Below are 13650 nucleotides of genomic sequence, written 5' to 3'. Positions count from 1 at the left end.
CAGCTATAGATTCAACTAGCAAGGGGTTAAAAGTAAAAAACAGGAGTTAACCCAACTAATCTTTTGTCTAGAAAAAAAACTATTTTCGTTACTAAGGGGGTTAAAGGTCCTTTTGACCTAAACAAACACACGAGTAGCAATATTTACATGAAAGAATGAACCTACAACATCATAGGTACATATTTGGTTTAGTTCCATATTTTCTACGGCTATTAAAATAACCTCGCATGCAAAAATTTATTAGCGTCAAGGCCATATATAAACACATTCCTTGACCTTGAGTCTCAACATTTACTTGGGCCATGAATTAGCTAGACGAAACTAATGCACTCAATAAAAATTAGGTAACGTGGTTTATTCTATCTAAAATCAAACGTATTCTTAGTTATAGCTAGAATTGCGCCAAAATTACCTTTTTAACTGTGGCTGAACACAGGCTAGATTTCGGGTTAGATTCATGGAACGCACGTACGCGTGTGCGATTGAAGGGTGGACGTAGCAGAGTCCTTTAACCCCTGTCCCTGGGGCCGCCATTTTGTCCGAGACAGAAACGGACGGGATAAATCCAATCACGTCCCCTTCTTCCGTCCTCGCTCTCGCTTCCTCAGTTCCAAGAACCCGTGAAGTGAAGTGGAGGAGGCGGGCGGAACTCCGACGAGATGATCGCCCGCGGCCTCCTCAGATCCAATGCCGCCGCCTCGCAGGTGATGGTTTCTCGATCGCGGTCGCGGATACAAGCAATTCTCTTTGCGAGGAACTTAATTTTTTTTTCTTTTTACAAAATTCGTTTCGAGCCAGTAATGGACATGCAGATGAGATTTTTTTTAGTTCGGTACTTCGGTCATGGGTGATAAAAAGGATTGTTTTTTTTTCTTCGAGCAGTTCTGGAGCAGCAAATAGAGCAGAGTTCAGCAGCTTTGGTCTTTTGGAGGAACCATGGAAGAACAGCCTCTTGAACTCTGTTCTCTTGTGAACCAATAAATTTTTCCCTTTTTACTCGGTTCAGCTTCATTGGAACTGGATCCTTTGTCTTGGCACAATGAATCTTCGTTCTACATATTGTTGTCACCTAATCCTTTCAGAAATTAAGATCATAACTTCCTCTACACTAGACCTTGACTCGTTCAGGAAACCGGAAATCATTTTTATTTCAGTTAGTGTGTTTTCTGTAGCTAATATGTCTAACTCCTCATTTTTCTTTCACTCCCTTCCCTCGTGCAGTTTAGCAGGCTGGTGAAATATGTAGCTAGTTCTGGAAGCTTGCAAGGAACACACAATTTTGCAGAGGAACCTGCCAGATACTACAGCTCTGAACCTTCACTTCAGGAAACAGAGGAAAATGGGTGTGTAAAATTTCCAACTGCACGACCGTGACAGTTTACTGTGAGCTATGTTATGTACAGACATGATTGTTGTACAATTTGTTCCACTTATGCTTATTTTTTGTATGTCAGGTTTAAAGGGCATAGCATGTTGGCTCCATTCACAGCTGGATGGCAGAGCACTGATTTGCATCCGCTTGTTATGGAGAGATCTGAGGTTCTTCAGTCTGGCATTCTGCTATTTTTCCTTTCCTTGTTACACTGCAGCACAATATTTTGGAAAATGAATATTAGCATGTTGATTTCTTGTCGCATCCCAGTGATTGTCAGCTTTACCTTACAGCATTTACCTTATATTGCAGGGTTCTTATGTTTATGACATCAATGGGAAGAAGTATATAGATGCTCTTGCAGGACTGTGGTGTACAGCTTTAGGTATGTGCAAGCTAAGATGTCAAATTTTACATTATAGCTGCAGTTCGACACATTACTTGGAGAACTTTATGCTTCATTTCAAAAATATTTGCCATGTATTGGAGTAGAAAATAGACAGCATATCTGTTGTGTTGATCATCTTTCATTGAAAGAAGTAGAACAAAGTAATCTGAAAATTGAATTTAACGGCGCTCCGATGGAAATGAAGGTAAAAACAATTAGTAACTCCCCTTGCTTACTACTCCATACTTGAGCAAGCTTTGTTCAAAAGATAATGAATAGCGAAGTCAATTGCACACATCTAGAGACTAAAGATTCAATATCTTATTATACTGACCCAATGGCACACAAACTTCATTGTGGTAATTACAACATATTCGAGGTGCTACTTGGACATGTGTGCCGGTGTCAAACTCCTGCTCGGGTGTGGTTGTCAACTAGGAAAAAATGTTAAGAACATTACCAAGAACACACCCGTCTGCCACATTACATGTTCTTTTAGACATAATATTTAAACTCTGTTTTCATTAGTCCACTGTTCACATTGTTTTCAGGTGGTAATGAGCCTCGATTAGTCAAAGCTGCAACTGAGCAACTAAACAAATTACCCTTCTACCATTCCTTTTGGAACCGTACAACCAAACCCTCATTGGTACTATACTTTTGATCTTTCATGTTCGTTCTCTGAACAACATCCTTTTGTTTGTTATATTTCTGTTTTAAATTTTTTCTTGTCTTATGTGACTGTCTCGTTCATATCCCCATCTTCTTTAAAATAAAAAGAATCAATGGATGTTAATGTAAACTGAATGACTTCTATGCCTTTTTTTATTATTCTGAAAAATAGCTAAATTTACAAGCCTTGATGATTAGAACTTTCTTGCCAATATCATTGCAGGATCTTGCAAATGAAATTCTCAGCATGTTCACTGCAAGGGAAATGGGCAAGGTATTCTTCACAAATAGTGGATCAGAAGCAAATGACTCTCAGGTATGATCATTGATAAAAGAAAACTGAATGCTTATCATCTACTGGAGTTTATGCCAGTACTACCATGGTCATTTATCTCCTCTCGAATGTGAATAGTTGAAACAATGGACATTTTGTACAGACCTTTATATAATATCTTAAACATGAAGTACTGTGACTTATTCTATTTTACTGAAACATTAACAGTATGATGGTTCCAAATCATAAGTATACACTTTTTGTTTCATCCTTTTGATTAAGTGCCGCTTTACTGAAGCATGGCCTATTTGTGCTTGTTCAGTTACTTATTCTAGTTAGTGGCTGACGTTTCCTCGATTCTTGGTTTATGGCATTGTTTTCCATAACAGGTTAAACTAGTGTGGTATTATAACAATGCACTAGGGAGGCCAAACAAGAAGAAATTTATTGCTCGGTCAAAATCGTGAGATTCCATTTCCTTTCTCTATCCTATTGTCCTCCTGAAATTCATTACGTATCTTTACCTGATACTCCAATTCCATTGTTCTTACCATCCTGACTTGAAGGCCAGTCGAATTGCTTTGCATACCAGTTCCAGATAATGAGAGGGTCCTAATGTACACTTTCTGTGACTGTTGCATCTAACAAAGCATAAAAATTAATATTCCAATAATTAATTTTTTTTTAAAACTGACCATTAATTAAATTTCAGTTGTTATTCATCTGTATTCATGCATTATGTCAGCACTGATATTGGATTATTCTTGAAGAATTCAATTTTGATTGTAACAAGTATTTTGAATGGCATTCAAACTTCCCTCTTCTTTTTTCTTGCAGATATCATGGATCAACGTTGATAGCAGCTAGTCTATCAGGGTAACCTAACTAACCCACACATTGTGCTTTCATTCGAGTCAGTTCCCATGTATTTTTTCTGTCTCTAATTTCTTCTTAATCTGTAGTTTGCCTGCACTTCATCAGAAGTTTGATCTACCAGCACCTTTTGTTCTGCACACAGACTGCCCTCACTACTGGCGCTTCCGTCTTTCTGGTATCCTTATCTCACTAAATAATTTTACGTACAATAACACAAGGATCCAATGCCAACTAAATAATTTTGTTGTGATATAGATGAGACAGAAGAAGAGTTTTCAACTAGACTTGCCAACAATTTGGAGAATCTTATCCTCAAAGAAGGACCTGACACAGTAAAATCCTCTTTTTTTTTCATTTTGATACTATAAGAACAGTACGTATATGTTGGCATTTCATTGATAATTTTTTTTCTAGATTGCTGCTTTCATTGCAGAACCCGTGATGGGTGCTGGTGGTGTGATCCTTCCTCCAAAGACCTATTTTGAGAAGGTGACCTACCACATTACATAACAGATTTTTGTCATGACTTCTACATAAACACAAATGATGGGTATTGGCACCCACAATAAATTCTAAATGCAATTTTTTATTATGTTTCAAATATCACAAACATATTGAATTGTTAGCATATCATCAAATATACTAGTTGTGGATGCTACCCAAACTTTGGAACTGTTTCTTTCATCACCTTAAGAATTATATTAAAAAATAAATCGTAAAATGCACTTCATGCTTATCATGGGTGCATCAGGTGAAGTTATGTTGTTGCTAGAAATTCGCAGTGTACCTTCTCTCCAGAGTTTCAAAAAAGAAGTTAGTTCTGACTGCTAAAATATATGACAATGTATTGTTTTCATTTTATCAAATGTTTTTTCTCCCATGCTACTTCTTTTGATCTTGTGAAATTTTGTTCCCTTGCAACAGATTCAAGCAGTTCTCGAGAAGTATGACATCTTACTAATTGCAGATGAGGTAACATATGCCTCCAGCAGAACAGGCATGATGAAAGGTTTAAAGGTTGCTAAAAATCCATATCTTGTTTTAGGTCATTACTGCATTCGGAAGACTAGGGACCATGTTTGGATGTGATATGTATAACATTAAGCCAGATCTTGTCTCAATTGCCAAGGTTAGTTCTGTTTAGAAGGCTAATTAGTTACTACAGTTTCTTTATAAAGTGACAGGGGAGAACTTAGTGTTTTTTTTTTCTAACAGGCTCTTTCTTCTGCCTATATGCCAATCGGAGCAATCCTTGTTAGCCCAGAAATAACGGATGTAATTTACTCACAGAGCAATAAGCTTGGTAAGCTAATCCCATTCTGAACTCATTTTTCTATTGCTACTCTATTGGCAAGGGCCATAATTTCCTCTTTTTTTCCCCTTTTGGTTACAGGTTCTTTTGCTCATGGCTTTACATACTCGGGGCATCCAGTTTCTTGTGCTGTTGCCATAGAAACATTGAAGATTTATAAGTAAATCACACTTCCTGTAATGATAAACAAACTCCTATTATATCAATGCATATATCTGACTAATCCTTCTTATAATTTCTGTTAGAGAAAGGAATATCGTCGAACATATTAACAAAATTGCTCCAAGGTTCCAGGAGGGAATCAAGGCGTTCTCAGGAAGCCCAATTGTTGGAGAGGTACATATCTATATGAGTATATACATCCTATCTTCCTACATATTTCATAAGATTCTTGTTTGTGCTTATACATTTGGTGCTCCGCAACACAGATACGTGGTCAGGGACTGATACTTGGAACTGAATTTGTTGACAACAAATCGCCAAATGATCCATTCCCAGCTGAATGGGGTTTGTATCTTTCTTGGTGCTTGTTCCATTTTCAAAGAATTTACTATGTTAAAAAATTAACTCTTAGGTACCAAAAATGTTCTCTGAAGGCTCACTTAGTGTTCATGAATTACTGTAGCATATCAAGGCAAAGTTCATCACAATCCCAAACCCCGCCGTGTGTTTGCATGGTGAGAGTAAATTGATTTAATTGTCTGTAATTTCAGGTGTGGGTTCGATCTTTGGCGCTGAGTGTGAGAAGCATGGAATGCTCATTAGGGTGGCTGGGGATAGCATCATGCTGTCACCCCCACTGATAATGACTCCTGAAGAAGTTGAAGAAGTAAGACCATGCATTTTACATTATCCAATCTTTTTTGTTATCGATGTGATCATGTAACCAATATGAAGCTAACTCAATCTTGACTGACCCTTTAGATCATTATCAAATTCGGCCATGCCCTGAAGGCCACAGAGGAAAGGATCTCAGAGCTTAAATCCAAGAACTAGCTAATACCGTTGGTTGTAACGATCTGGGGAATGATGATGACAACGTCTAATGTACAGAGTAATCCATACTTGATCTCAAATTCTGAATAAAGTGCTGAAACTTCATACTTATTATGCAGAATGACAACAGTTCCTTGTTATCAAGCAATGGGGAATACAGGCTCTTTTCTATCAGTTAAGAGTAGTATTCCCTCAAGACGTTTTTCACTGTCTTCTTGTACTGTTGAAGCGTAGTGCCACAATTTTTTTTCCCCAAAAACACACTATCACCTCATTGCAGTCAAATTGTCGGCTATGCTAACTAACAATGCAAAGAAATTATGGACTCTTTTCTTCATCAACATTTGTACCAAGTTCTGATGTGATGGCCAAAATGATCTGAATTGCATGCTGGCAGTAGATATGCAAAGGCAGCGTATGTATGCCAACCATGTTTGGAAACTGCTGATGGTTTATTCCAGATAGCTATATATGGTTAGCATCAATATAGGTTGACACCATCAACTTGACTACTTCTGATGGTTGTGAAGTATGTACTACTTAGCCATATATTATGGTTGAGCAGGTTCACATATATGCCAAGGCTATGAACGTGATCTGTACTGCTTGTCTCAATGTCTGTGATAGGTTAGGTTGGCCTTGTGCTTGGCATTGATTTGGAGTTCTGGAGCCTTGCTGCGTTAGGTGGCTTACTTTGCTGTTTTCTAAGTAGGAATCGGTCCATATAGGCAGCAAATATGCGTCGCATTAGTGTTCAAATTCATCAGTCTGCTATGCTTTCTAGATTACCGAGACTTGAATTCCTTTGACACTGAATGTTGCCCTGATTAATTTTCCAATGGAAAAGTTCCTTTGACTGACCATCAAATATTTGGTTGCATCTAAAAATATTGGGTTTGGGACGATAGCCGAAGATGGTCAGGTGAACTCTGACAGGCTAAGTAACTAAAATTACAGGGATATTCAACTTGATCGCATTGCAGATGATACTTCACCCCAATCATGCACAAGCCGTACTAACTTTTACCGAAGTTATTCAGAGTCTACAAAATTTATGAATAAAATAGAATAATAGAGACGGGAAACATCATCAGATATGATTTGAAAATGATGGATCAACAAATACAGATACTACCACACCCGAAAGCTCCACTCTACCAGTATGTATCACAAGGCGGCATGAGTTCATGGTCATTGACAGCAAGGCAACAGTTCACCAGTGCAATGATCATATTTGTTCGGGACAGTCCCTAAAGAAAAAGAGAGAAATATAACTCGAATGATCATGGTGAGCAGGTCGAAGAGGCAGCAGATGGCGGTGCAGCTGTGAAACGAACACGAGTGTAGAATGACAATTGTCGCTTCTTATGAAGCAGGAGGATACAGCCATTGTTTTGTTAATAAGAGTAGCAAGCCCTGCTTGAGTTCAATTTTGACGAAAACGACTCGTGTCTCGGTCCAGCCAAACTACCCAAATGAACAGAGGAAACAGATGAAGTCTCACATGTTTGCCAAACTATGCGCCATTTCTCTGATGCGACTGCCGAAATGATGCGAACTGCACTTGCTTTTTGCCATGTTGGTGGTTTGGAGTAGATATGCAAAGGAATTGGTAAGCCTATCATCTTTGGAAGCTGCTTCCCTCAATTAAAAAAAAATCTTTGGAAGCTGCTGAACACCATCTGCTACAGGTTATTGTCATCAACTTGGGCACTCCTGATGACAGAAAAGCAAGTTCATGCGGCGAGGCGATGAAGCCAGTAGCGTTTGTCTCATTGTCTGTACTCTGTAATGGGGTTTGGTTTGGAGCTCTGGTGGGTTTGGTGGCTTGCTCCCGTTGAATTTCAACTCAGAGCTGACTCGGTCCATATAGGCTGCAGATATTTGTTGTTCTATAGGTCCTTATAGGCTGCAGATATTTGTTCTTCTAGAGTATATGGGCGCTGAATTGACCACGACGACACGAAACATGGTCAAATTCATCGTTCCCTCTTTTTCGCAAGCAAATGAATAAATAAATGAAAGTACAGAAAATCATATTCCCCTCCTCGCCCAAACTAAGCTTTTTGCTATATTGTTCCCTTTTAAAATTGAGATTCACTCATTGTCAAAAAAAATTATGTTGGAAGTTTGTCCTCGCAAAAAGAAAAATAAAATTATGTTGGAAGTTTGCTAAGATTGTATGGTAAAAAAACTCAACCAGGGGGAGAGACGTCCCCCTGATTTTCATCTTAAGAAGCTTGTGCCGCGACTCGAACCCGGGCTGGCTCAGCGAACCGCTTCTCCGGCGTGTTTGGCTGACCAGTTACACCGTGGAACTGTTGGCATTACAGCATAGGGTAGCCCAACCTATTTTCATGGAACGAATTCAGCATTGTTGGAGAATAAGTAATGTCATGTTGAAAATCATGGAATAACAGGGGAACATTTATATATATATATATATGCTACTCCATACGTACGGGGTACAAATTACAAACCACAACAACGAAGACTAATGACTCTATCAAGATGTATGTAAGTGTAATTAACACAGCAAGCAGAGTAGCTCGATCAGCGAGGCCTGGTCGATCATGGCGGCGATGGCTCTCTGCCCCGTCGTCGTCCTCAGAAGCACATGTCCAGGACGCAGCAGCAGCAGATGGCGGCGCAGCTGCGACAGGCAGACATGGAGGAATCAGCAAGGTGATGAGCACACGAGGTGGATGGAGAACGGAGAAGACGGGGAATATAATCGAGAAGCTCACCATCCTTTCCAGAAGCCGTCGCCTCCGCGGCTGGTGGTCTGGTGCTGCTGCTGGCCGTACGCGCCGGCGTCCTGGGACGGCGGGTACGCCGGCGGCGGCGCGACGTAGGCCTGCGGCGGGGGCGCGCCGTAGGCCTGCTGCCCGGGCGGAGGGTACGCGGCGGTGCCCGGCGGCGGGTAGCCTGCTTGGTAGCTCATGACCGATCGACCGGATGGATCAGCTGTCAAGTTCGACGCGAGTACGCAAGCAAGAACGGGCAGTCAGACGGCAGAGGGGTGGGCGAGGTGGATGGATGGATGATCATATCGTTCTTCCTGTATATATATAGAGAGCAGCCGGCGAGACGCGCATCGATCGACCATGGCTTTGCTTAGACGCGTCGTCGTCGTCCTGCTGGCTGCTGCTGACCAAAGAGCTCCGAGGGTCGTTCGCAGAAATGCCGCCTCGCGATTGGACGCGCTTTTGTTTACTAAAAATATTGAAAAATATACATTGTGAGCCTGCCCTGGATGCTGCCAGGCCCGGCGATGCCCCTGCTGACCTGACCTGACTTGGGCAGAGACCTGACCTGACACCAACACCAATCAGAGAGGGAGAAGAACAGTTGTTTCACGAATTGATTTTATTTTATTTTTTAGATGATTAATTATATCGCTTTATTTTGGAGAAATCTTGGCAAGTTTATGCGACCATCATCCGAATCTCAATACGGTGCCAGCTAAAATTTTGGTGTGCTATCATCAGTCAAGTATTTACGGCTAAACTTGGACCTGTTCTCAGTGCTGATTTTACATTATGGGCCGATCTGTCTTGAGTGCTGATTCAGCATTATGGGCCGATCTGTTTTTAGTGCCGATTTTGCGTTATGGGCTGAAAGTTGTTGTCCTCAGTTTGTCCGCGTTAGTTTTGGGCCCATATTCCCAGTACATGACTGTGTCCCATTTTATCGAGAAGGATTAATTTATCCTTTTCTTTCTTTTTTTCTTCGTCATTTTTGGGAGGAGCTGAGGTTTCAAGTTGTATTCTTTCTTTTTTTTTGCGGGTAAGTTGTATTCTTTCTTTATCCTCATGGTGCTGTAGTTGTGCTCAGAACCATAACCACTAACAACTTCTGAATACTACCGATAAGTTGGATTTGCTTGGAGTTTTATTGAACTGATGTAATTTCAACTAATATGTTGTTTGCATTCAGTGACTAATTTTTAGTCCAGCTCACGTTAAATTTCTAGATGCCCATTAGAAAGACTAATACGATCTAACTACGCCGTGGCCGGTGGTCTGCTGCTGCTGGCCGTACGCGCCGGCGTCTGGAACGGTGGGTACACGGGCGGCGGCGCGATGTAGGCCTGCTGCCCTAGCGGACCTGTGCACGGGCTGGTGGCCGGTGGTTCTTCAACTATAGACCTGATGATGATATATGGCCTAGGTTATGCGATGGACATTGCCAGGACGGATCAGGCTATAAGGATAATAGGGGTATAAATTGGTGACTCTTAGGTGCATCTCTAATTCTTTTTAGTTTAAATATTTGTACTACTTTTCTAAAATAGGATCCAGAAGATTAAAAAGATTGGCGATGGCCACGTCCCCTGCAAGGTTGTATGTGTTTGGCTTGTCAGAGCAGGTCCAATAATTCAGCCGAGCACTTATATAAGAGTAAAGATATCAGCCATGTAATAGATAAGTTGTACAATAATAACTTTTTACTTGTCTCCAACCAACCTAATAAACAGTTTATGTCATGTATACTCCCACCTTTCACCAGTCAACCATCTTCTTTTTCCTCTCTGTCAACCACCTGGCATATAAGATTGCATCAGGGTGTGTGTTCAGCGGATCGCTCAACCCAGCGACAAGCTCGCTTCTCTCTCATCGCTTTTTTCTCGAGAACCGCAACAAGGCTGACGTGCTCGGCGTTACGCCGATTGTTGGACCTGCTCTCGGGGACGGATGGAAACCAAAAACGGAGATTTTCAAGTTTTGGGAATTGTTTTTCAGATTTTATCGAGATTTAGAGCCCAATTCAAAACAACAATTATTAAAATAATGAAAATGATACAAAAATACAAAAGTGAAAACCGAAGATGATTGGGACTTTTTTGATAGTTTTAGATGATTACCGTTTTGGGCCATATTTTATGGGCCTACTAACGAGCAGCTCATCTGGCTAGGAAATCATGCCCAAGCTGAGATCTCGTGGCAATGCACAAGATTTTATTGGTATACCTTCCAGTGTTTAAGATTATAGTGCTATAATAGATGGATGATAAAAATTAGATGAGGGAACAAACCAACTAGACATCTACTTGACAGGTGGCACTTGATCGGAGGGGTGGGTGGGTTATCAATTAATTTTAATTTCAAACTTGAATTGCATTTTTCTCTCAAACCGTGGGTCTATTTTCGATTCCTTTTGAACCGCTATGTTGTTTAGAATAAATGCAACACAATGAGATCAAATATATTATATTTAACTTATAAAAATTTGACATTTGAATGTACTACTTCAATATTTTGAATATACATGTTCTACATTTTTTGTATACTGGTTCATATCAAATGTTGACCGTACTAGTTTATACGAGATTTGATTGAAGTTCCACAGTTGCATCAAGTTTGAAAAGATATTATAAACATGTACATAAAAAAGGGTAATCCAATAAACATGATTAGTTATAAAGAATAGAATAATAAGGATAAAATAATAAAATAACTTACATGTAGGAGGCCCTGAGATCGCCCAACACCCCCTTTTTTTTCTTCTAATTAATCCCATATTCAACTTTCCAAAATTGATATCTTGTTCATTCAAACTCCAAATGGCTTGATTCTTTTTTCTACTTTCTTACAAAATAATAATAAGCCCATTCATCCTTGTTTCATCCCAAAAGAAGCACATCCTATATGATGGGCCCAAAAGAGACAACGCAGTAGGTGTCCGCATACAACTCCAACTCATGGAGTTGATTAACCTCATCTACTCAATGATGGTCGAATCTGCTTGCAGCACTATGGACTATGAAGCTGATCTTCACACGCTTGAAGCCAAGAGAGAATATGATGGGGATGGGGGTGAGGCAATGGTCACGAGTAAGGTTTCGTACTTTACCGATAGCAAAAGCAACCGCCGCTCACAGATAAATGTGTGTACCATATTATGGAATTGTATCGGTGTTAGAGAAATTTTTTTGGGCTGATATTTTATTTCCAAAAAAGCCTTAGTTATGCAGAAAATCACATAGAATCTATCCAAACCCCTTTAAATAAAAGGCTACACGTAATAATGTAGACATGAGGGAGTATCATATTTTCATAGAAAACTAGGCTTTTAGGATGGGCAAGAATTCGAAAGAACCAATTTAGATGGTAAGGAACATTGCTAGAAGCCACCGGCAACAATAAAAAAAAAATGTTTTAATTGCCAATACAGTTTTCCCTCGGGCCTGTAGACAGATTGGAAATTACATGTATGATAGTTGAGAGGTGAAACATGTTAGAGATCTGGCCGGGTAAGTTCAAAATTTGTGATGGCTGTGGTGTGAGAGAGGAGATAAGAGATATTAAGGAAGGATCGGAGGGGAAGAGACTAAGAAGATAGTTACGGGTGATCCATAATATTTTATTGATTATCTATATGTCATGTTGGTTAAAACAATGCCTATGTTATGGATACAATGATTAAAAAATATAATAGTAGCGAAACTACCAACGTAAGCATGAAACCAGCTTGTAATAGATTGAATGGTAAAATTGTGCTATTCAAATAGTTAATTAAAGTTATTTGATAGCAGAGTAAGGATCAAAACCACAATCTGATTTGGAATCACATTCATCTTGTTTAGTCTAACTCAACTAAAAGACGATGTTGCTTCTTCTTAACTTTTTTTAGACAACCAACTTTGTTGATTTATTTGTGTTATTAAAGATCATTCCATTCCGTATGGAGATCCTAGTAAACAAGGATGATGATCTTTGAAGGCTTGCAATAATATGTCTAATGAAGATCCCATCGCTATCCATTCTATTTGGTTCAGTATATTCATGTCATGTAAAACCTTATCCCACATTGATATCCTTGGTGGGGTTGTGTGATGCAGTAGCAAAACTTTAGATGTGGTAACACAACCACACCAATATAGGTATAAACTTTTAGAATGTAAATAATAGACACATGTATGTTTTTTGAAATTAAAATTTTTGTAATTATCTTAACCATAGGGTAATCATGACAATCTTTTTTCAATTTTTTACTAGTGTCTTGTACTAATAAGATTGTGTCAAGATTAGATTGGATGAGTTATAATGTCATTTTTTTTCTTGAGTCGTCATAGGGCGAGTTGTGCAATACTAATTGGCATATTCAATCTAAAAAACAAAAAACTTAAAAGCTATTATAATAAAAAAGAATTACAATATGTTTAAGAAGGGTTTGTGAAATATACATTAGAAGGAAGCTTGGGAGAGGGTGGATAGAGGATGCAGATATTGCAAATGAATCAGAGGCAACTTAGTTTACCCCCTATATATGGGCCCTTTAAAAAGTGATTGAAGAATGATAGTTCCCCTTCTACCCTTGTAGTTTATAGATAGGAACTTGAATGTCTTTTCCTGACACACACTATCATACATACCTTGCCGAGTAGGGTAATAGTAAGGTAGACTTCTTGAGTCACATAATGAGTTTATGAAAAATTGTATCATTATTAAGTACTGGTATACTATAGAGCCAGTTATATAAAAGTGCATCTAGGCCTCTAGTGTGTTTTGGTGAATTAAATGACACCACAATTAAAGAAATAATCATCTTGTTGAGCAGGAATTGATTGTCATAACAATGGAATATTTGTGACGAAAGTAAAGATAAAAGACTCATATGACAAGACGTGTGACTAGGTTATGATTAAAGTGATAATATTGACAAGTAATGGATACTATATGGATTGAGTCATGTGTTTGATGATAACTATTTATTCTCATATCCAAATGAAGCTTGTTGACAAAGTCATAGCACTA

The 13650-nt window shown here is 39.2% G+C and overlaps 2 protein-coding genes across 3 annotated transcripts; one reads left to right on the top strand and one right to left on the bottom strand.

The window, feature by feature from the left end:
* The first annotated feature begins 547 nt into the window (after positions 1–547).
* Positions 548–6099, top strand: LOC112897762 (probable gamma-aminobutyrate transaminase 3, mitochondrial). Of its 2 annotated transcripts, XM_025966155.1 has the most exons (20): positions 563–704; positions 883–939; positions 1222–1343; positions 1455–1539; positions 1685–1757; positions 2312–2409; positions 2656–2748; positions 3096–3169; positions 3544–3582; positions 3669–3757; positions 3838–3914; positions 3997–4071; positions 4507–4554; positions 4628–4711; positions 4798–4885; positions 4976–5054; positions 5140–5230; positions 5323–5401; positions 5608–5723; positions 5819–6099. In XM_025966155.1, the coding sequence occupies exons 2-20, from the start codon at positions 937–939 to the stop codon at positions 5888–5890; spliced, it is 1485 nt and encodes a 494-aa protein (XP_025821940.1). In that variant the 5' UTR covers positions 563–704; positions 883–936; the 3' UTR covers positions 5891–6099. The 2 variants fall into 2 exon arrangements, with proteins under 2 accessions (XP_025821939.1, XP_025821940.1); XM_025966154.1 differs by lacking the exon at positions 883–939 and having other exon boundaries at positions 548–704.
* A 2168-nt stretch (positions 6100–8267) lies between these two features.
* On the bottom strand, positions 8268–8995 carry LOC112897264 (cysteine-rich and transmembrane domain-containing protein WIH2-like). Its single transcript, XM_025965531.1, has 2 exons — positions 8638–8995; positions 8268–8543 (listed from the first exon to the last, which is right to left on the bottom strand). The coding sequence occupies exons 1-2, from the start codon at positions 8832–8834 to the stop codon at positions 8498–8500; spliced, it is 243 nt and encodes an 80-aa protein (XP_025821316.1). The 5' UTR covers positions 8835–8995; the 3' UTR covers positions 8268–8497.
* Positions 8996–13650: the final 4655 nt, after the last annotated feature.

This window comes from Panicum hallii, chromosome 6, assembly GCF_002211085.1.
Source record: "Panicum hallii strain FIL2 chromosome 6, PHallii_v3.1, whole genome shotgun sequence".
Taxonomy (NCBI): Eukaryota; Viridiplantae; Streptophyta; class Magnoliopsida; order Poales; family Poaceae; genus Panicum; species Panicum hallii.
This window is presented reverse-complemented; position numbering and strand designations above follow the sequence as displayed.